A 20,584-nucleotide genomic window follows, 5' to 3' on the forward strand; every position below is an offset into this window, starting at 1 on the left:
TTTTTTTTTTTTTTTGTTTTTTTGTTTTTTTTTTTTTTTGAGACAAGGTTTCTCTGTATAGCCCTTGCTGTTCTGGAACTTGTTCTGTTGTCCAGGCTAGCCTTGAACTCAGAGATCTACCTGTCTCTGCCTCATGAGTACTGGAATTAAAAGCACGTGTCACCACTGCCTAGCTGTGGGCATTATTCTTATTCAAAGCACAACAACCCCCAAAGGTCAGAATAACACAGCACTAAGACACTTGGACATCCACTGCACTATACACAATAGCCAGGGACCGTTACCTGCTTGGTGCCCACCAGCAGATGAATGGATAAAGGAAATTCCATGCAACAGTAAAGGAAAATGAATAGAACTGGAAGTCATTGTGTTAAGTTAAAAACACTGACTGATTCACGTGTTTTCTCTATAGGCACAACGTACAAGTGCATGCAGGTGGTGTGTGTGTGTGTGTGTGTAAAGCGGCTCGGTAGGATGTGTCTGTAACCCCCCCACCCCCACCCCCCGCTGGGCAGCCAGAGACAGGCAGATCCCTGATACACACTGGCCAGCCAGCCTAGGCAAGTCTGTGGGTTTCAAGTTCAATGAGAGACCCTAGCAAGAAAAATTAAACTGAGAGAGATTGAGGAAGATACCTAACATTAACCCCCAGCTTATACACATGCACACACACATACACACACCTGTGCGTGCTCACAAGAACAGATGGTAAATCATGACACCACACACACATATATGCAAGATAAAATTATATGTCTATTTTTATATTTGTATATGTGTGGGCTGCTGAATTGAAAAGAAGAAGGTTCACGGCAGGGCTGAAGGATTTTGAGGGAGGTGGGAAACAGAAAGGCTGTGTGTACCTGTGACAAGTGGGCAGAAGTGGCCGCTAGCTGGGCAGTTTGGAGCACAGAGGAGGATAGTGGGGTGGTGGGACCGGTAACAACAAGTACAGTGACTCATGTATGAAGATATCGTGATGAAACTCATTCTTTGCATGCTAACCTAACCTAATTTAAAAAGAGGTCAAGTGGCAAATAGGCATGTGAAAATAATCAACCTCACTCAGCAAACAAGTAAATATAAGGGAGAACAGCTCATTTATCAGAGTTTCAAACTTTCGCATGCATTCGTGGTACAGTTAGACACCCTAAAAATGTTCAAAGGCTTTGCCCAGTGCTCTGCCATAGTTATGACGTCATTGCAGAGCAAACCAATGGGAAAGCTCTGGCGGAGTGTATGGGTGCTTGTTCAGAGAGCCCCGTTCAGAACGCCAAAGCTGGAGACGGAACTTTGTGTAAGAAAAGAATGGCTTTGGAAAAACAGTGTCTCCGCCACCAGAATGATGCAGCCCTGCCCATGAGCTCTGATCAGTGGATCTGAGAAATGGGCATAAAATGGAGACTATGGTCTCAGTTATTGAAAATGATAGAATTTTCAAAATAAAACCAGTGCATACTAATGTGTGCATGCACATTAGAAAATGTGTCAGAGAGAGGGTGAGTCACTGGGTAATGGTAGTTTTTTATTTGCCTTTTTTTTTATACTCCTACATTAAGCCTGGATTAATTGAATGATAAATGTGATGTTTAAACTACTTCAAGGTGAAAGCCAGCTAGAGCAGGCACCCTCCCCCCATTCTTACTACCCATTCTCTTAATTTCCCACCTTCAAGTGTGGGGTTTGTTCGCCTGTGTTTGTTGTTGAGATGCAGTTCTGCTATATTACCCAAGCTGCACATGACAAGAGAGTCAGGGAGAGGGGATCACAAGGTCATGTGCAGCTTGGGTAATATAGCAGAACTGATCTCAACAACAAACACAGGCGAACAAACCCCACACTTGAAGGTGGGAAATTAAGAGAATGGGTAGTAAGAATGGGGGAGGGTGCCCTGATCAGTAAGAGGGCCCCATTTCTCGAGGGGCTTCCTCAGGGGCCTCTCAGGAGCTGACAGAGCGTGTGAGCCTCACCTGAGTCGTCAATAGTTGGAGGCAGCAGAGCCTCGAGCTCAGGTAACCGAACTTGGCAATGGGTTAAAGCCCGGGGGATGATGGCTGTAACACTGATAAGAGTTATTTCTTGTCATGCTCACCCAGATGCCCACACTTCATCTGGGTTATCTTTCTTAATCTCCATAACAACCCTACTCAGATCCCAGGAGCTAACATCTCCCTGAGGCCTCAACCGCCTGGGTAAATCACCTGAACTTATACTGTACCCCGGTGGAGCCGGAATGAGGCACATGCGCCGTGACACTGGACTGCGGCCGTCGGTCACACCCGCTGCCCTTTAATACGCAGGGTTCTTTTCACCTGATTTCTTTTTAGCTCAGAAGCAAATTGCAGGGTGTGATCATCTTAGGTTATCAATCGAGTCAAAAAGCTGTCCTCCAGCGTGCCGCATGCCAAAAAGAAATGCCGTAGGGTCTCAGATCACCCGGAGGTCAAAGGAGAGGACATTTATGCTACTGCTTCCTTTGCCCTAACGTTCGTCAGGGCCCAAAGATTTTCAGCAAATGGGAACCACAGAGAAGTGTAAGTCCAGGCATGCTGGGATACACGCAGATGATGGCCTCCTGCTCGAACTTTCTCTCCACGCAGGCAGACAAACCGCCCCCTTGACGTCCAAGCAGTCGGAGCAGAGCCTGCGTCCCGACGCTCCTGCTTCCCGTTGTTCACCTCATATGACTCTACAAGCCTGCAGTAATATACATGAATGAACTGAGGGGTTGGAATGGAGAATTCGGGTTTTGCCTGTTAGCAAAACACTTTATTGGTTGTTTTTCCATGGTGGCCCAAGTATTGTTTGGTGTGATATGCCTTTTGTGAACAAAAAGCAGAGATCAAAACTGTAATCTTTGCTATGTGTGTATTAGGACCCATTACGTGTTCCTTAGCACATCTTGAATACACTTCTTCTCACCGTGTAATCTACAAGCCATATGGGTAGTTTTTCAGACTGACCCACGATTTCCCAGGAAATCTAACTAGAGGAGAATAATTGCAGTTCATTTCCTGGGAAGGGAAAATTGATACTAGCTGAAATCAACCTTGGCTGGGTTTGGTGTTAGAGAATCGGTTTTTACCGACAGGTTTTAGAGGTGGAAGGGTTGTATATCAACACATCCACGGCAGTGATGCGCCCGTTCAGAACAAAGGACACCACGAGGGGGTGATGCCTTCTCATGCCCATGGGCGTGGGCCACTCTCCTGGCATTCAAGAGGGCGCAGTGCCAGGAAGCCGGGCCTGCAGCACTGCGGAAGGTTATCCTCCCAGTTGAGATGTCTTTCATAAATATTGGATTTTACGGTAAAGTCATAATTCTGAAAGATTCTGCTCTCGTGGCTGTTCTGGAACTGCACTGTGACCTCAGTGTCCCTCCGTGCTTTGTCACACGGACCCAGTGAAGGACTTTCCCTACAGGCAGGGAAAGAACAGTTTGGTTCCAATGCACACCCTCCTCCAGGCTTCCCCGTGAGCTGAGCGACTCACTTTTCATGCCTAAGGAGTGGAGTAACGTGTCCACTTCTTCTGACTTTCCCTGGAAATGCAGGGCAGGTTTTGCTTAGCTGAGCTCTGGGGGCCCTGCCTTTCCTTCCACACCCAAGGTCTCGCAGTGACAATGTAGTGTGTAGAGCGGCATTGTCTCAGCAGCCTACGGGAGAGTCCTCTCAGGACACCAGAGGTGTGTCCTTCAGGCTTCCTGGCTTCCTTTGCAGGCTTCTCTGCACCACCGGCCCGCCCCGGCCCTTCTATCACTCCTTTGGCTCACGGCTTGTGTGCAAGCTCTTCAGAAACCCAAGGGAGAGAACTTCCAGTTCTCAGGGCATAAATTTAGACATTCACATTGTGACAGCCCTGAAGGAGGAAACGTTCCTGCCGAAGCCTCTTGCCAGTTTCAGTTTCTGTTACTGGGCACAGTGTCCTAAGTGGCACAGACCTGAGGGAAGGAACTTTCTTTAAGATTATAGATTATAGAGATTATAATCTAAGATTATAGAGTCTAAAAGAAATGCAGAATTTTTCTGGACTGAAGTAACTCATGCTTGCTAGATTATAAAACTTATTTGCTTGGGATTCCTATGTGTACAAACTTGTATGTCCGCATCTGTATATGTTTCTTGTGCTTTTTCTTTGGCCTTTTTTCTTCTGTTTGTTTTGTCCTATTCTAGTTTGTGTGTTTTTGTTTTATCTTATTCTATTTTTATACTTATTCTTTCGATTCTTGGTTGTTTTCTAAGGAGAGACAGAAAGAGTTTGGATCTGGATGGGCAAGAGGAATCTCAGAGGTGTTGGGGAGGGAAAACCATAATCAGAGAATATTGTAGGAAAAAAATGACTTTTTGTTTTATTTTTCAAGTCAGGGTTTCTCTCTGGTAGCACTGGCTGTCCTGGAATTAGTTCTGTAGACCAAGTTGACCTCAAATTCAAGGAGATTCTCCTGCCTCTCTCTCTGGAGTGCCAGGATTAAAGGTGTGAATCACCACTGCCCAGCTGGAGAAATGTCCATTTTCAATAAAAGAAAAATAGAAAAAACCCCTACCTGTGCTTGTTAAATAGTGGAAAAAGTCAAGTCTTGCCCAGCCAGCAATTCATGCACTTGCTCTAAGATAGAGTCGTAGGCATCCATGTTTCATTGTTTTCAACAAGCAGGCCCAAGACTTCTCAAGATGAGGCACCTTAGAACCCTTGGCATCTTATAACCATTGCCCCTACAGCCAAAGAAACTGCTAGGTTAAGCAGCCTTGCTGAGCCCCATCATGGGCAAGAATGTTAGCCCAGTAACTCACCCATCCGGTCCACAGATTGGTACCCATTTCTTGGGGCTGTTGTAGAAGTAAGATGAGAGACCTTGAGACGGTGCCTTGTGAGTTGTAAAGCTTCATAAACAACAAGCAGGTACTAAATGACCAGCCCACGATGCCAGCTCCTGGCTTGGGCTACGTAGTTCCCGATCTCTCTTCAATGCTTTGTTGAAATGCTTTGAGTTTTTGTTTTTTTCCCAACTAGAAACTGCCTGTTGATTTTGAAGGCTAAAGAGTAGTGCTTCTCTGGTTGGTTCCTGGCCAGTTTCCAAGCGCACACCTTAGCTTTCCATCTGGTTAGCACTCCGATAGGCCCACTGAGTGTCCCCAGTCCCACCAGCAGCGGAGACTCACTGAGTTACCTCTCTGCAGGTGCGAGATTGAGGCCACCCTGGAGAGGCTGAAGAAACTAGAGCGAGACCTCAGCTTTAAAGAGCAGGAGCTCAAAGAACGAGAAAGACGCTTGAAGATGTGGGAACAGAAGCTGACCGAGCAGTCCAACACCCCGGTGAGTACGCCACCTAGTGGCTCCCTGCAGCACACGCAAGCCTGGCTGAGCATGGCAGCATGCCTAATCCCCCCCACCTCTAGCTCTTCCCTGCCCTGCTCCTGAGAATTGAAGGCCTGCTCTGGTCGTAAAGTGTATAAAACACCAAAACACCACATATTTAAAGGAAAAACCTATTTAAGAGGGGAATCCTTCCTTCTGGATCTTTCCTTAAGAACTGGTATTCTCTCGGAGCATTTGTACGTTGAAGTTACTAGAGTACAATCTGCAGTGTTGTTGGGCCATCCGTTAGGGTCTTAGCACGCTGTTGGAACGCTGCTGTTCAGCAATGGATAACTGGAATGGCAGGGCAGCCAGGAATGTCTGGGTGTGTCAGAACTTAGCCACATTTGCTTTCTAAGATCCAGCCGGCCTGCCGCTGACAGTGATGATGAGCATTAATATTCCTTATTAATTTAGTGCTATGATTATGAGCGGCATAAAATGGGACAAAGGCTTCTCCTGGGACAGGAAGCCTGCTTGCTTTACCTTTAGAAAGACCCTTACTCTCTCCTAAACCCAGAGGAGCCCTGGGTCTTTATCTTCTAACCTCGAGTTTAAGCTGTCCGTTAAATTTGAGATCGCGTTTCATCATTCTTCTAGATTTTAAGTAAGAGTTACTTTCAGAAAGCAAGAAAAGCTTACGATTGGTCTTTACAGAATTTTCAAGTGGGCAGTTTTTATCCACTTCAAATCACAAGGAATGAGAGATTAAAATAAAGTGATTGACAAATTTATCAAGGAAAAAGTTCAGTGCCCGTCACTTTGTGTTCCTCAAACACCTTTCGTATCTAGACAAATCTTAACCTCCATTGAACAGCCTGTGATATATTGCAAGATGCCATCCTATGTCTAGAGAATAAGAGAAATTGTTTCTATCTCCAATTCCTATGGAGAAGCCCTCTAAACACCCCCCCCAAAAAAAGAGAATGCATCTAAATATTACAGATTTACCCCTTTTCAAAAATGCCCTTGGTAATCCCAGGAATGCCAAGGTCAGAACTGCATTGCTGTGCATAAGACTGTCACAGGAGACTAAAAGGGTACCTCACTCTTGTGAAGGGGCGAGTCTCCCGTTCAGAATGAGTTGGTGCACCCAGGGCAGGTGGGAGCAGGGGCAAGAATGTAGCCTGTCCCTAGAGTCCGTCCGCTGAGGCTGAGGGCTCTTTTGTTTTGCTTTTTAAGTGCATTGAAACCTTAACTGTAAAGCGCTGCATGGCTTGACTCCATCTAAACGCAGTATTGTCAGGAAACTTTCAACCGCCTATTAGAGTGTGCTTTAGAACCTCGCCTTGGCTTTATTGGCATCAGTTTTGCTAAGAAATTATGGGCTGCCTCGCACACATTATTGCTGCTGGTAACACCGTTGTGGATTAAAGAATAAAATGCCACAGGTGCTTAGTAGGTTGTATCTTGCGTTTTTTTAAGCTCCAGAAAACTTCGTTTAAAGAAAATGCTTTGCGGGCCACCAGCTAACAAGGGACAGCATGGTGCATGTCTCCGCGTGGCTCCCTCCCTTTTCCCTACGAGGCCCAAGTTTTCTTTGTTTATAATACTTGCTTTCAACGTCTCCTTTGCCTAGAGCCGGTATTTCTAAGGGGAAGGAGTTTATGCTCAGGTATTTGATGAGCAGCTGCCTCCTTTTATCCTCACTTCAGTTTCTAGTTGGCTTTAAACTTGACTGCTGAGAACAAGAGACATCTTTTTTAAAAGGGGCAAGACTGGACTTTTATATATATATATATAGGCAGCTTCTTCTGAAATACAACAGCCGAACATTTGCACGACTGCACAAAAATACTATCACATTGATTTCAGGGATACAGTTTCCTTCCTAAAGCTGACACATAAAAGAGGCTTGGAACGATGCGTTCTCTGTGCATAACTAGGGGTGATGCTGATTTTTAATTATTGTTGCAGTTTGCTGTCTTAGAGATAAAGTCTTTTTTGAGAAATATTTATGGAGCGCCTTCGAGGCTAACATTATATGAAACGAGACCTCAGCGATAATAAAACAAATGAACAGCGAAGAGTTCCTTAGAGTTTCTATCAGCTGAAAGCCAATTTGAAAATGCGGGAAGGATGGCCATAGGGAGTGAGGCCCTGCCCCACGAGGAAGGACCTGAGACTGGCTGGACCCCGTGCCCTTGATACAGAGCCTGCAGCGCCAAAATTCTCTAATAGAATGAGCTGGTTTTTGAAAACAGCTCAACAGGAACTCAAACTAGAAAACCAGGCCATGGAGATGGCTCTGTGGCTACACGTGCTTGCCAGGGCAAGCCGAGTGGAGTCCCTGGAGACCACAGGGTAGGAGAGACCTGACTCCCAAAGGTGTCCTCCGACCTCCACACATGCACCTGAGGCATTCGCATGCCTGCAGCAATAGTAGATAAGGGTTTTAAGTTCTTAAAATTAAAAAGAAAATGGCACTAAATATTTGGTGCCTTCACAGTCAGAATGTGAAGCTCATCCGGGAATTTCACCGCCCGAGCATTTCCCCAAGTTCATGCATGTGATGTCATGTGCAGAGTACGCACCCTATTTGCTTAGTTCTCAAAAGGAGATATAAAAACATTATTTTAAAAAACTTTTTTCAGACAGTATTTCTCTGTGTAACAGTCTTGACTGTACTGGAACTCACTTTGTAGACCAGGCTGGACTTGAACTCACAGAGATCCACCTGCCTCTGCCTCCCAAGTGCTGGGATTAAAGGTGTGCTCCGCCACTGCCCAGCTTAAAACATCATTTTTATATCCTGACAGTTTTACTGTAAAAGAAATAGAACCAGACATTAGAGATTAGGCTGGCTGTTGAATTACACAAGGAAGAAGATAAACACTTGTTACCCCCATGACAGCGTGAGAAAAAACACGTAGACAAAGCTGCCGTGAGCAGTGGAGACAGCAAGGAGCAGTCTCGGGGATCCTAAGCATGCTCACCCAGTTTCCCTAGACTTAAAGGTTAGGCAGACTCTAGAATTTGTTCCCAGGTGGGCTATAGAAGAACCTGAATGAACTACACAGCGCCAGATCTAGCTGGAGTTGAGTAATGAACGGAAGGAAGCGAGAATAGTGACCTTCAGAGTGTGCTGGGGCACCAGCCCGTGAGGTCCCCAGCCAGACATACAGCCTAGCTGCTTCTGCCCTTCCTCTGAGCTCTTTCTTGGGACAGGGTTTCTGGATTTTTTTTTAACTTGAGATTTAATCTCTGCTTCGTTTCTTCTTTTTTTTAAAAAAAATTAATTGAGTGGTTAACCAGATGTTTCTGTACGGAGGTGAAACTGAGAATAATTATAAAGAGACCATCCTAAAACATTTTTGTTTTAAGCGAAGCAAGGACTTAAAGCTGGTCCCTACCTGTCCATTTGGAATTTGGCTCACGGTTGGTGCTTTGCCATCTTTCAGTTATGATTTCCGCTGTCATTTGTAAATTATGGCCAATATACTGGCGCCAAACCTGCCAGGATGTCCGTCTTCACCATTCACCTCCTGCATAGTACCAACTGATGTTGTGGTATCTGTCTCCTGATTTAAACTGGTACTAATTTCTCTTTTCACTTCTGTCCTTTCTTCCCCTTTGATAGCTTCTCTTGCCTCTTGCTGCAAGAATGTCTGAGGAGTCTTACTTTGAATCTAAGACAGAGGAGTCAAACAGTGCAGAGGTGTCATGCCAGATCACAGCAACAAGTAACGGGGAGGGCCATGGCATGAAGCCAAGTCTGCAGGCCATGATGCTCATGGGCTTTGGGGATGTCTTCTCAATGAACAAAGCAGGAGCTGTGCTGCATTCTGGGATGCAGATAAACATGCAAGCCAAGCAGAATTCATCCAAAACCACATCTAAGAGGCGGGGGAAGAAAGTCAACATGGCCTTGGGGTTCAGTGATTTTGACTTGTCAGAAGGTGATGACGATGATGATGATGGTGGTGGTGGTGGTGAGGAAGAGAATGACATGGAGAATAATAGTGAATGACGGCAGAAAGCAATAAAATCGAAAATGGTTGTTTTTTTTTTTTTTTTAACAAACAGAAGAAATGTATCTCAGTCTGTGCAAAAAGCAGCATAGGGAGGCGAGCACCAAGCACTGCATCTTAGGCCAAGCTCACAGAGGGCAGTTTCCTCATGGGGTGACTTTGCTTTTGCATCCAGAAAAACGAGGCAGGGAAATTAAGCTAAAAGCATATTTATCAGCGAGTGTGGTGCCTGGTTATAGAAATTTGTAGTTATATACATATCACGTTCTTAAGCTAACGACCTTTGGGCCTTTCCTCTTTAAAGTGCATACTGTGTGGTTTGTATTTGACAATATCGTATTTCCTTCACTCGGTGGGTTGGGACAAGTTCTACTCCTGACTCCACTCTGACGCTTGTTTCTTTCCCAGCACACTGTACAATACACTGTAATGGCAGAAGTGATTGATGACTGTAAAACCCAGTTACACAAAAAAGGCTGAGATAAAAGATTATTTTTTAAAAATGCTTCTTCAGAAATACCTAAATGCCAAGAATTTTCAAACCAAATAGCACACAGCTCCTCCAAGTAAAACCCGAATGGTGTTCTCTAGTGACATTTGAAGGAGAAACACTCTGATTTGAAGCAAGCAGCAGACAGCGCAAGCTTGCATCCCCCATGCTGGCTGGAAACATCCTAATATGAACACACCGTCACCCTAGGCTTAGCTTGTCCTTTACACAGAAGCACATGGTCCCACAGGGACCTGTCTAGGCACGAACAGGCTGAGCACACTCTTGCTCTGAACATCCAACAAAGACACTCTGTTTTTTGTTTTCCAGAGGTACATAATAATAATCCTAGATTTTAATCTATGTGTAGGAAAAATGAACACTATAAATAGGAAAGACAAATTATCCTTCTTAGACACAAGTGCATTCTGACACAGCGTCACCCCCACCTCTTTCTTTCCTTTTCCCTGTGCTCTGTGATGTTGGTTTGAGAAATAAATTCAGGTGCTACTTATCATGAAGGCCAGGCTACCTAGAGACACTCTCAGTGGACAAGCTTATCTCTCAAAACCTATTTAAGCTATAAACTCCTATAAAAATTACAACCAGATCAAAGGCAAAACAAAACTAAACTCTTTATCAGCCTAACTCAGAACTAGTGTCATTCACTAGACAATGAAAATGAAGCAGTTGTGGTGGGCCTCTTTGTTTAGAAGCACCAACATCAGGTGGGTGTGTCCACATCCTGGCACTTGGAGGCTGAGGCCGAGGGACAGTGAGTTTAGTAACAGCCTGCTTGAGCTGCACAGCAAGACTCTGTCCCAAGAAAGGATTAGAAGCCATCTACTAATCTTTATGAGGATGGTCGCCTACTAAGTCTTTGGGAATCTGAGATGAGATGTGCTTCTAATCCTCCAGGAGAATGGAAAAGTACCACCCAAAATGAGAAGCGTACACTATAGCTTCGTCGGGGGAGAAGTAACCAGTGCAGCGTTCTAGGTGTCTGTCTGCTGGGCAGTCATGGTCATGACAGGAAGAGGATCAGAAGAAGGTGTGTGACCCTGTAGCATAATGCCAGGCCACGGCAGGTGCCACATCACACCGGCGACAGTTAACTGCCAAGTGAAAGGGACACTGAGAAACGAGTGGGTTCAGTAACCTTCTGGGTTACCAAACCATCGATTGCAAGTCAGGCTTGCTCAGAAGTATAAAGCTAAAAGTAGAGAGCTTCCAGGAGAAATAGAGAGAGCAGTTCTTAGGATGTAAAGTGTGCAAACAGATTTAATTCAGCTGCTCTGGGAACCTGTGCGCCGTGGCCAGGTCCACCTTTACTGGGTGTTTACAGGCAGTACGGGTACAGTCTGCCTGAGATGGCTCCGCCTCGTGCCCATCCTGCTCTAATCCTCCGCACATACGTACTCTAGACCGGTAGCCAGGCCACTCAAACAGAACAACTTAGGGGGAACAGAAGGGATGCCTAGCAATTCCTGCTTCCCCAGCATGCTGCAAGTACTTGAAGGAGACAGTGGCAACAGATGCAAGGTCTTAAAGCCTCTTGCACATCTGCCCAGAAAAAAATAAAGGCTTGTGACCAACAGGTCTACCAAGTTCTTGAGAATAGCTAGATGACAGCATTTGCACTCATGGAGTATGTGTGCTAGTGAGCAGGAGTGCGCTGTCAGGAAAGCGTGCGTCACAGAATGCTGTGGTTTGAAGTGCGTGCTAGAGATTAAAGCAAGACTGAAGGAAGAGGAGGTTGGTAGGAGAGGCCTTCAAAGCGTGGTCAGAAAAGGCCTGGCTGATGGGTACCATTTGCAGACCCGAAGGTGAAGGGATCTCTATGAGGAATGGGTTCTCCCCTAGAAGGAAGAACACACTTACACCTCACCACCCACTAATCAAGAGTTGGTTTAGAACATACAAACGCCATCGAAATAACGTTGTTTTCCTAAATTAATACCTAAATCCATATTCTATATAAAAAATTTAGTTCATGAAAAGCCAGCCAGATAGTGTCACTGAGGGGAAGGTACTGGGTTCTAGCCTCAGACTTAGGTTTACCATTACCAGGCATATGTCTGCCATTTCTTAACTGCTGCTTCTTCTCCAACAATGTTGCAGCCATGCTCACAGCTCAGTACTCAGTCATGAAGACTTAGGGCAGGGCAGAACCAGGCTTGGTGAAGAGCTTCCAACACTTCTGTCTGGAGCCATATGATACACCATTGGGTATTTGACGCCTGCTCCAACATGCCAGGCGTGGTGGTGCATGCCTTTAATCCCAGCACTCAGGAGGCAGAGGCAGAGGCAGAGGCAGGAGGATCTCTGTGAGTTCAAGACCAGCCTGGTCTACATACAGAGTGAGTTCCAGGACAGCCAGGGCTACACAGAGAAACCCCGTTTGGGGTGTGGGGGAAAATTGCTCAAGCATACCTGAAATCTGGCTCATATAAACAGGATCCTTTAGGGGTCTCACACCATCTGTAAAAATTACTAGAAAGCTTTAGATTCAATTAATTTCTATTAGCCACGTGCAAGAATTTCTAATAATGCAGACGTGGCCCTAGCTCAGTGCTTGGATCAGTTTTTGAAAGGACAAACGATCAGTGTTAGATTTCATTCCAAAGACCTGACTTACAAAGAAACACAATTCAGAAGTTAAATCCCAAAACAACGTCAAGGTTCAGAATGAGAATTAGAACCCTAGAATGTCTTAACAACTGTCAGCCTGACGGCCGAATACATCACCAGTTAGCTTTCTTTACTCGTAAAGCTGAGCAGGTAGAATTTGAGGACCCCTGCAGAAGTTCCTAGCGGGGAGGTAATGTCACCTTGACCGTCCAGAGTACTGCCTAGCCTGGTGGCATCCAGCTCGCCAGGGACAGCCCCACCTTGCAAAGATTCCCATCTGAAATCCCCACAGCACTGTCCAGTCCCTCACACGTCTGCGAGTCCAGCTCTACTTTTCCCCCAGACAAAATTACCCCAGCCTTTTCAGAACGCTAACAACACCTCCTGCATTTTAGGAAGTTATAGCTTTTTCTCAGAACCCTGGTTGTGGAAATGATTTCCAGTTGCTGGCAGGAACGCTCTGAAATGACTGCACCCACCTGCGGGAGGGGTGCTGGCCCATTACGGTGACTCCGCAATGGTACAGCCCGGGTGGAGACGCTGTCATTCTGCACAGTCATTTCAAGGGAATTTTTTCTCATCTTTTTTTTTTAAAGCACATTTTTATTGTTTCATGAATCGCCAGTGGGATACGGTTGAAGGTACAGGGCACACTGCTTTTGATGCTCTGAAAATACTGAGGTCTGTTTTGGGTTTGTTTTTTGTTTTCAACCCGTAACTTTAAAAACAAAATGCAATGAATTCGTTAGACTTTAAACACCAGCTGAGGTATTCACACCTGATCCCCATTAAAATCAAAGGGCCTAGAGGAAGGGAGGGGCTTAGCAGAGACTCAGACCCATTTCCCTTCAAGTTACTGTGTATGTGTATAACTTGAGTTTTTCATTAGCGTGTTAAGATGAAAGATGGTTTTAAAACCTAGTGAGTTAAATACGGATACTTTGAAAACGACTTTGCCACACTAGACCGGGGCAGCCTTGTGAAACTCGCCGAGTCCCGCTACACCACAGACACACAGTAGAGCCTAATTCTTTCTATAATCAGGCACCGTCTGCTGCTTTCGAGAAAGGCCGCTTTCCTGGGTAGACTTCCACACTGCCACAAGAGGCTCCACCCTGCTGGACGTAGGGTAGCCTGGCGGCATTCTGTGATTGAAAGATGAATGTCTATCAGGAAATCGGGACAGGCCCTGTCTTCTCGGACCCCAGCTTTGTGGGCACTGTGTTGCTTGTGTGAGAAACTTTCTGGCATGTGGTTAGCTATTTCAAACTAGAGTTCAGGCACTAGGCAACTGGTTTACAGCGTGTGTGAATACTCTTAATTCCGACATGACACACTGCTTTTGCACTCTAGGGAACTGCTATAGAAAACGTTTCTACCCTTTTTGAGTGTGAGCTTTTAATAGGCGGCATCACCACTGTGTTTCCATAACAATCTCCCCCCCACTTCGCTCTACTGCAATGTTATTCTGAGCAAGTCTTATGCCAAATGCCATGTATAATGTCTGTATGGGAGATTAAACTGCGATCCTGTGTGGTCAGACTGTGTAGTTGCCGGCTTCATAGTTGGAATTTGATATTCCAGCACCGAGTCCACAATGTGTTCAGAAATCCAAGTTGGTGTCATACATTTCGTTCTGATGTGAACTTTTCTCTGCTTTCCTTTGTTCTAAGACTCCATTTTGCAATAAACGTTTTGACAGTAAACCCCTGTGCTGTGTCGCTGTGTACATAAGATCTTTGGTAGACTGGATTCCCAACATCCTTTGAGGAAATCAGTGTCACGCACACGCACACAAGCGCGAGCACTAGCTTCTCTCTTCTCAAGTCTGATGGAGTATAAATAATGAATTACTAAAGTGATGGGGCAGTCGTGAGGGATTTTTTTTTTATCCCCAAAGAAAAGAGAGAGGCTTAGAACTCATCCCCGGCAGATGCGCTGATATGTTAATAAGGCACAGGGAACATGAAGGAGACGCGAGCCTCTGTGTGGCTGGAGATCGTTAACTCTTAGCCCCTGTCTTGCCAAATTCAAACCGTCTTGCCGCGGCGCCTGGTCCCAGCCCTCCTCTCACTGATCTTTGCAAGCCTCTGTCCACTCCCGCTGGAAGGCACGGCAGGCAAGGCTCGGGTCTTCCTGCGCCATGACGCTGACGATCCAGCCATGGAGAGGCGAGCACTTCACTGTCCTTTGCACACTAAAACTGAAGATGTCGGCTGTTTTGTTTACAGTCTTTATCAAGAAATAGTTATTTCTCAGACTTGTTAGCACATTTGGAAATTATATAAAAGTCAAAACACCCCAGACACCCCATATCACAATCACACAGGCACTGACACACATCCTGTAGAGACGAGCCTTAACGCAGGACAATCCTTCTGTGGTAGTATCTCGATGTCTCTTCCTTCACACTGGTATCCCCGGTGGGCGGGAGGGATGGCATGTTTCTGCAGCTGTAGCCAGCTGCCCCACGGAGAGGTAAAACCTGTCGTGTGTTTTCTTTGGTTGAGATTCACTCATCCACACGGTTCAAGCGGGCGAGCATGCTGGGTGACTCCTTCATAGAGCGTGTGTTTCAGAGGAAGGACGCACATGAGTAATGGAGTATGTAGGGAACGTGGCTGACTTCAACACACGCTTTATAGCCTTGCAATCTAGATGTAGTATGTAGAGTCTGCACATCCACGCATGTTTCAACAGTGGGGTTCAAAATAATAAAACCTGCTCTGCCACACCCAGAATTGGCTTCCTTCTCTTTTTACTCCAACACAAACTCACTGCATCCTGTGTTCCATAAGTGAGCATGCCACACCCACGGCAGCCCCATGGCCACACCCACGGCAGCCCCATGGCCACACCCACGGCAGCCCCGTGGCCACCCCAGTATCCACCCAGTTGTTCTTCCTTGCCTTCTCTTTCCCCAGGGCCTGCAATCCTCAGCCCAAGCCACTTGCCTTCCGTTCCCCTGTTATATGCTGTGGGACATCGGTCTTCGTATGCCTATCCACACAGAGCAGACTACCAAATAATCCGAATACATATGTCCTTCACGCTACTGTTTCATTCTCTAAGATAGCATGAGAAAGATTACACAGGTGGGGCCAGAGAGAGAACTGGGTTGGCAGAATGCCTGCTCTACATGTCTGAGGACCTGAGTTCAAGTCCCAGCATATAAATAAAGAGCCAGCTATTGTGACATGACCTCATATCCCAGTCAGGGATATATATGGGGCAGACAGGCAGATAGGTCTCTGGCACTCACTGGCCAGGCGGCCCAGCCTAATTGATGAGCTCCAGGTCAGAGAGTAGAACCTGAGGAAAGACGCACCAAGGTCAAGAATTCCAAGGGTACACACGTGCATGTATCCACACAATACAAATATGCAAATGTACCAAACATTATGCATTAGTAACTAAAAGAACAATGATAAAAGTGGCCTCTCCTGAATATAATCCACAGATGTTCCACTTGGGTCTAGAAAATTCTTTATAGGGATCATGCCTTTCCTAGCAGTCTGAGCTTGCGGTTTTGCAATAAATAACTCTAAGTTGGGAAGATTAATTTAGCCACCATCAGACTGTTGCACTAGCAGTAGAAGCAACTGCATTCAACTTTCTTACCTTTTTCTTGCTGTCCTTTGAGAATTCCACCCACGTGTACAAAGTGTTTAGATCACACCTCCCCCGGTCTAATCCCTTTTCCCTCTCTGCTCACAGAGAAAGACCGTCTGTAAGAGAGACCCAGTGATACTTTGGCATATTCTTTTGTGAATCATGAGTCATGAATCATGAATACACATCTTGACAAGTCAAGTTACTTGAAGCTACTGGCTACACCACACTCTAGCCCACGGGATACAGGCCTTTTCAAGTTATGAAAGGATGTGCTGTTTAGCCCATAACCATGGAACACACTGATGACAGGCTCTGCAAATCCCCATTCCACACGTGTCCCTGACAGGGAGATGTGTCAGTCTGTGTTGGAGCAACTCGGAACCCAGATACCTTAGGACAGTTCCAACCTCACATGTTCTGCCTCCTCCATGCAAGGGAGATGCTTAAGCCCCAGGAATCCCTGTGAGAATAGGCTAAACAAGTCACCTGGTTACTTATGGTTGTTTTGGAATTTCCGGTGGTAAATTTTCCTATTATCCTACTGCTGGTCGAGAATTCCAAGGCTTCTCTGACGGCTGGTGAATGTCAGAAAGGCCTTGATCTCAAGGCCCGTGCCAAAGAAGACTCTACCAAGTCCCCCTTAAAGCAGCTCATAAGGTAGCATGCATTGTTGCCAGGAACTGATTTACAAACTGGCTGCTGGGCTCAGCGTCCTTGGACACTGAAAACTTCCCCAGAAGGTTGAGGGCAAGTGTCTTCCTCTCAGCCGAGCCAGAGGGAGCCAGAGCAGCAGAAGAGCTGAGGTGAGAGGGCACACCGGAAGGTGAGGGTCATGTCGCTTCCCTTTTTCATGTCCTTCGTATCTCCCACGCAGCTGCTGCCTTCCTTTGAGATCAGTGCATGGGACGAAGACGACGTGGTAAGCTGCTTCTGCTAATGCCTCATCGGACCTAGACAGGAAGCGGGCAGAATTGTCCGCATGTTCGGAAGTGCAGTTAGGGAGAGCTGGAGCTAACGAGCAGAAATTAACAAGCTTCTCTTTTATATAAATAAATAATTTAGTAGTGGTTGAAAATAGGGACTCAATAGCAAAAGCAACTAGCTCTTCAGATAGTTCCATCTTCCTAACTGGCTGTGAAAATACTCCAGAATATAGTAATACCAATAGCAAGATAAAAGCTATAAAAGCTATACTATATTATATATAATATACATCTCTTTATACCACACACATATGTATATATATGTGTGTGTGTGTTGTGTGTGTAGTGTGTGTGTATATATATATACTCCAGAATATAGTAATACCAATAGCAAGATAAAAGCTATAAAAGCTATACTATATTATATATAATATATATACCACACACATATATATGTGTGTTGTGTGTAGGGTGTATATATATATATGTATATATTCTACAATATAGTAATACCAATAGCAAGATAAAAACTATGATTCAGGATGCCAAATACACATTCTTGAAAAAATATTCAATACTTAAACTTTCCTTCGATGCCAGCACTACACTTGAGCATGGAGGAGAGAGACAATGACAGGCTGGAATTCCCTGCACAGGTCCCCCCCCCCCAGGCCCGCTCATTACATGACAAGATGCCTAACCGCCTCCCTGACCCTGGCCTTCCCCAGGAGGAATGGACAGAGTGCGCCCCATCATCTTACATCCCAGGAGGCAGGATACTTAAGTCTGCAGGAAGGCTGCGTGCAGCTCCGGGTAGGCTCCCTGAGGAGCAATCCCAGGTAGCCAGTTCTCTCTCCATATCTGCTTCCTTAATGGCAAAACAATTTTGAGAGCTGCTGATGAGAGTCTTCGGGGAAACGTGCCTGTCCAGGGCCATTTTACAAGCTCAAGGGCATCATTACGTGAAGAAGGAAATAAAGGTGAAATGCTAGCCAGCCCTAGCAAGGATGGGCTCCACCCCAGGGAGACAGACACCCCAGGGCATCTCAAGGGAAAGAGTCTGATTGGGAAATCCAGGATACCTGCTTTAGACCTCAGTCTGGTGTGGGGCTGGGGCATGCCCCCTCTACCCTTTGTTTTTTATAAAGTGAGCTTCCATCAACAGAAGGCAGCTGCATAGACCCCACAAAGTAAAGAAGCTGGGTACCAGCTTCCTAGAAGCCGAGCCTCTTGCCAGCCCCAGCCCTGAACTTAATTGCTTCCTCCCCAGCTACGAGGGTGGTCCATCTCCTTTGAAAGGAAATTAATTTGAAAGAACTGAGTTCTCTGGGCTATTTTTAGTCTTTGCTGCAAGGTTAAGTGACTTCCATGCCATTCAGCTAAAAGTCTATTGTCAAGGGACCCGGGGAACCAGCATGACTAAGCCAGGCCTCTTTTCTGTGTGTCTTCACCAAGGTAATGTTAGGCCACCAGTAAACAGGTGTCAGATGATATACAGAGACAAGGACCCCTGGGTAGAACCACCTCACTCGACACAGAAAGTACCATCTTTCACATGCCCCTCCCCTAATGGCTTCCAAGGCTGAACAGGCCTAGTAGGGGTCCTCATTCTGTCCATCTCTCTGTCCACTGCCGTGTGACTCTTGCTACTCATACCGTTCCCGAAATAAGTACCGTGGCAGTCACTACCTGCATGTGTAAATTGAAACGTCATTATTGAGCCTCCTCTAGGAAAGATAGAAGCTCTCTCCCAAGGAAGTCTCTCAACTGTCCCATGCCTCCTGCAGGAGGAATATCCCCAATTTGAAAGCTTGAGGCTTTAAAACTACAAAGAGGGCTCTTTCATCTTCCCCTTGTGGCTAAGTTAGAGACATCGAATCTACTGGAAACTGTTTTCTTGTTGAGAATGGCTAAGGCCCATATGTGACCCTCCCGAACCTTGTGTGTCCTCTCTTCGCAGTACTTTTGGGTTCAGCAGCTCGTCCGGAAAGGCAAGTGACACAAATTACCTTCTCATTTATGGAGTTAACTTTGTCGAGCTATGACGTTGCCTCACTTCCTGCCTTCTACACGTCTCCCCCAGGTGACTCTTCAGTAGAGATGAGCAGCTACGCGAGCTTGTTTAAGGAAAACAACATCACAGGCAAGCGGTTGCTGCTTCTGGATGAGGAGGACTTGAAAGACATGGGCATTGTCTCCAGGGGACACATCATTCATTTTAAGGTACCCGGTGGGAGAGCATCAGTCAGTCAAGTCAACTGAGTATGTGCTGGACACTGGGTCATTAGCGAGCAGGGATGAACCCATCACAGTGGAGGAGAAATGCCTCCAGGCTGTCCCTAACCAGCTGCCACACCTGTGCCACCCTGTTCCCACCGCAAAACCCCACAGCAGTTACCCGGCCACCATGGTGTAACATCCCTGTACCATGAGGAAGCCTAGGGGTGGGGTGGGGGAAATACTGTACACTATCCTGTGGAATGACAGCAAGAGAGATGCCTCAAAGAGGAGGGGGCTGGGCTGGGGGCGGATCTCTGAAAGGAAGTCGTAAAGGCTCAGAACAAGGAACATTAGCCAGGTGAAGGAATTTGCACTGCAGGTGTGTGAGGGAGGAAGCCTCGTGGGCCAGAGGATCGGAACTAGAAAGGGGGAAGGGAAGAAACAATGACAAAAACACGGCTTTTCACCTAAATCCACACCCCCACAAAGGTTCTGCCAATAGCCCCGTTTTACTCAGAGTACCTCACCCTCGTTTTCCTATGCCTGTCCCACGCAAGTCCAAAGAGAACCTATTGTTCACATTGTTCCAAAGAGCCCAGACCTTGTACAAACCATGTCTGTAGTGTCTCAGTGACCTCGGAACAATGGCTGGGCACTAACCTACCAGAGAGCATCTGCAAGGCGAAGCAGGACCACGACGTCTTCCCTACAAAGTGGACAAGAAGACACATGCACAAACATCCATTGCAAAAACTGGCCAAGCATGTAATCTCTCCTGGCTTAGGTGTGCCACCGCAGGAAAATTACTTTCCTCAGGACAGAGGTGTCTGTGCTGCCAAAGAAACATTTTGTAAATCTTGTCCTGTGTAGCAGATGCTGTGTAAGAGACTCCCACCGGCCACACCCTCTTCTGTCTTCACCAACTTCCAGGGGAAGGGACTTACGCGCTGTGAGACTTTAGCAAACAAGAAGTGCTTTAACTCTTTCTAGACACAAGTGGGACACGGAAGGGTCCTATCCGTGCTGGTTGGTGTCATTAGACAAGTAATGTCCCAGCTCCCTATTTATGGCTTATTAAATTCAGTGCATGTCTGCCTACAAGACTGGGCCTGTGGGAATTTAAAGAATCACCCTGCCCTAATGGCATTTACATCCCAGAGAAGAGACACAGGTGAACAACTTCTTACAAGCAGTTGGAAGAAAGGGACAGTGGAGAGAGACAGAGAAGAGAGACTTCGTGATTGAGGATGAAGATGAGGGGGGCTTTGATCTGTCCTGGGGGGCAGGACAGAAAAGAAGATGTCCATAGGGATGGGGATGACCTGGGGAGGACAGAACAGAAGACGTCCATAGGGATGGGGATGACCTGGGGAGGACAG

The 20,584-nt window shown here is 46.3% G+C and overlaps 1 protein-coding gene across 3 annotated transcripts in view; it reads left to right on the plus strand.

The window, feature by feature from the left end:
- The window catches only part of Map3k20 (mitogen-activated protein kinase kinase kinase 20), a 154,381-nt gene that overhangs the window by 104,353 nt on the left and 29,444 nt on the right, over window positions 1–20,584 (plus strand). For 2 of the 3 annotated variants that reach the window (XM_005346572.3, XM_013345939.2), the window contains exons 11-12: window positions 5,178–5,313; window positions 8,936–14,148. In XM_005346572.3, coding sequence (XP_005346629.1) covers window positions 5,178–5,313; window positions 8,936–9,325 — 526 coding nt within the window. In that variant the 3' untranslated portion in view covers window positions 9,326–14,148. Of the gene's footprint in view, window positions 1–5,177; window positions 5,314–8,935; window positions 14,149–16,936; window positions 16,982–18,945; window positions 18,977–19,068; window positions 19,209–20,584 lie in introns of those variants that run through there. The other variant, XM_005346571.2, reaches the window with a different exon arrangement.

The sequence above is a fragment of the Microtus ochrogaster genome, chromosome 4, assembly GCF_000317375.1.
Source record: "Microtus ochrogaster isolate Prairie Vole_2 chromosome 4, MicOch1.0, whole genome shotgun sequence".
Taxonomy (NCBI): Eukaryota; Metazoa; Chordata; class Mammalia; order Rodentia; family Cricetidae; genus Microtus; species Microtus ochrogaster.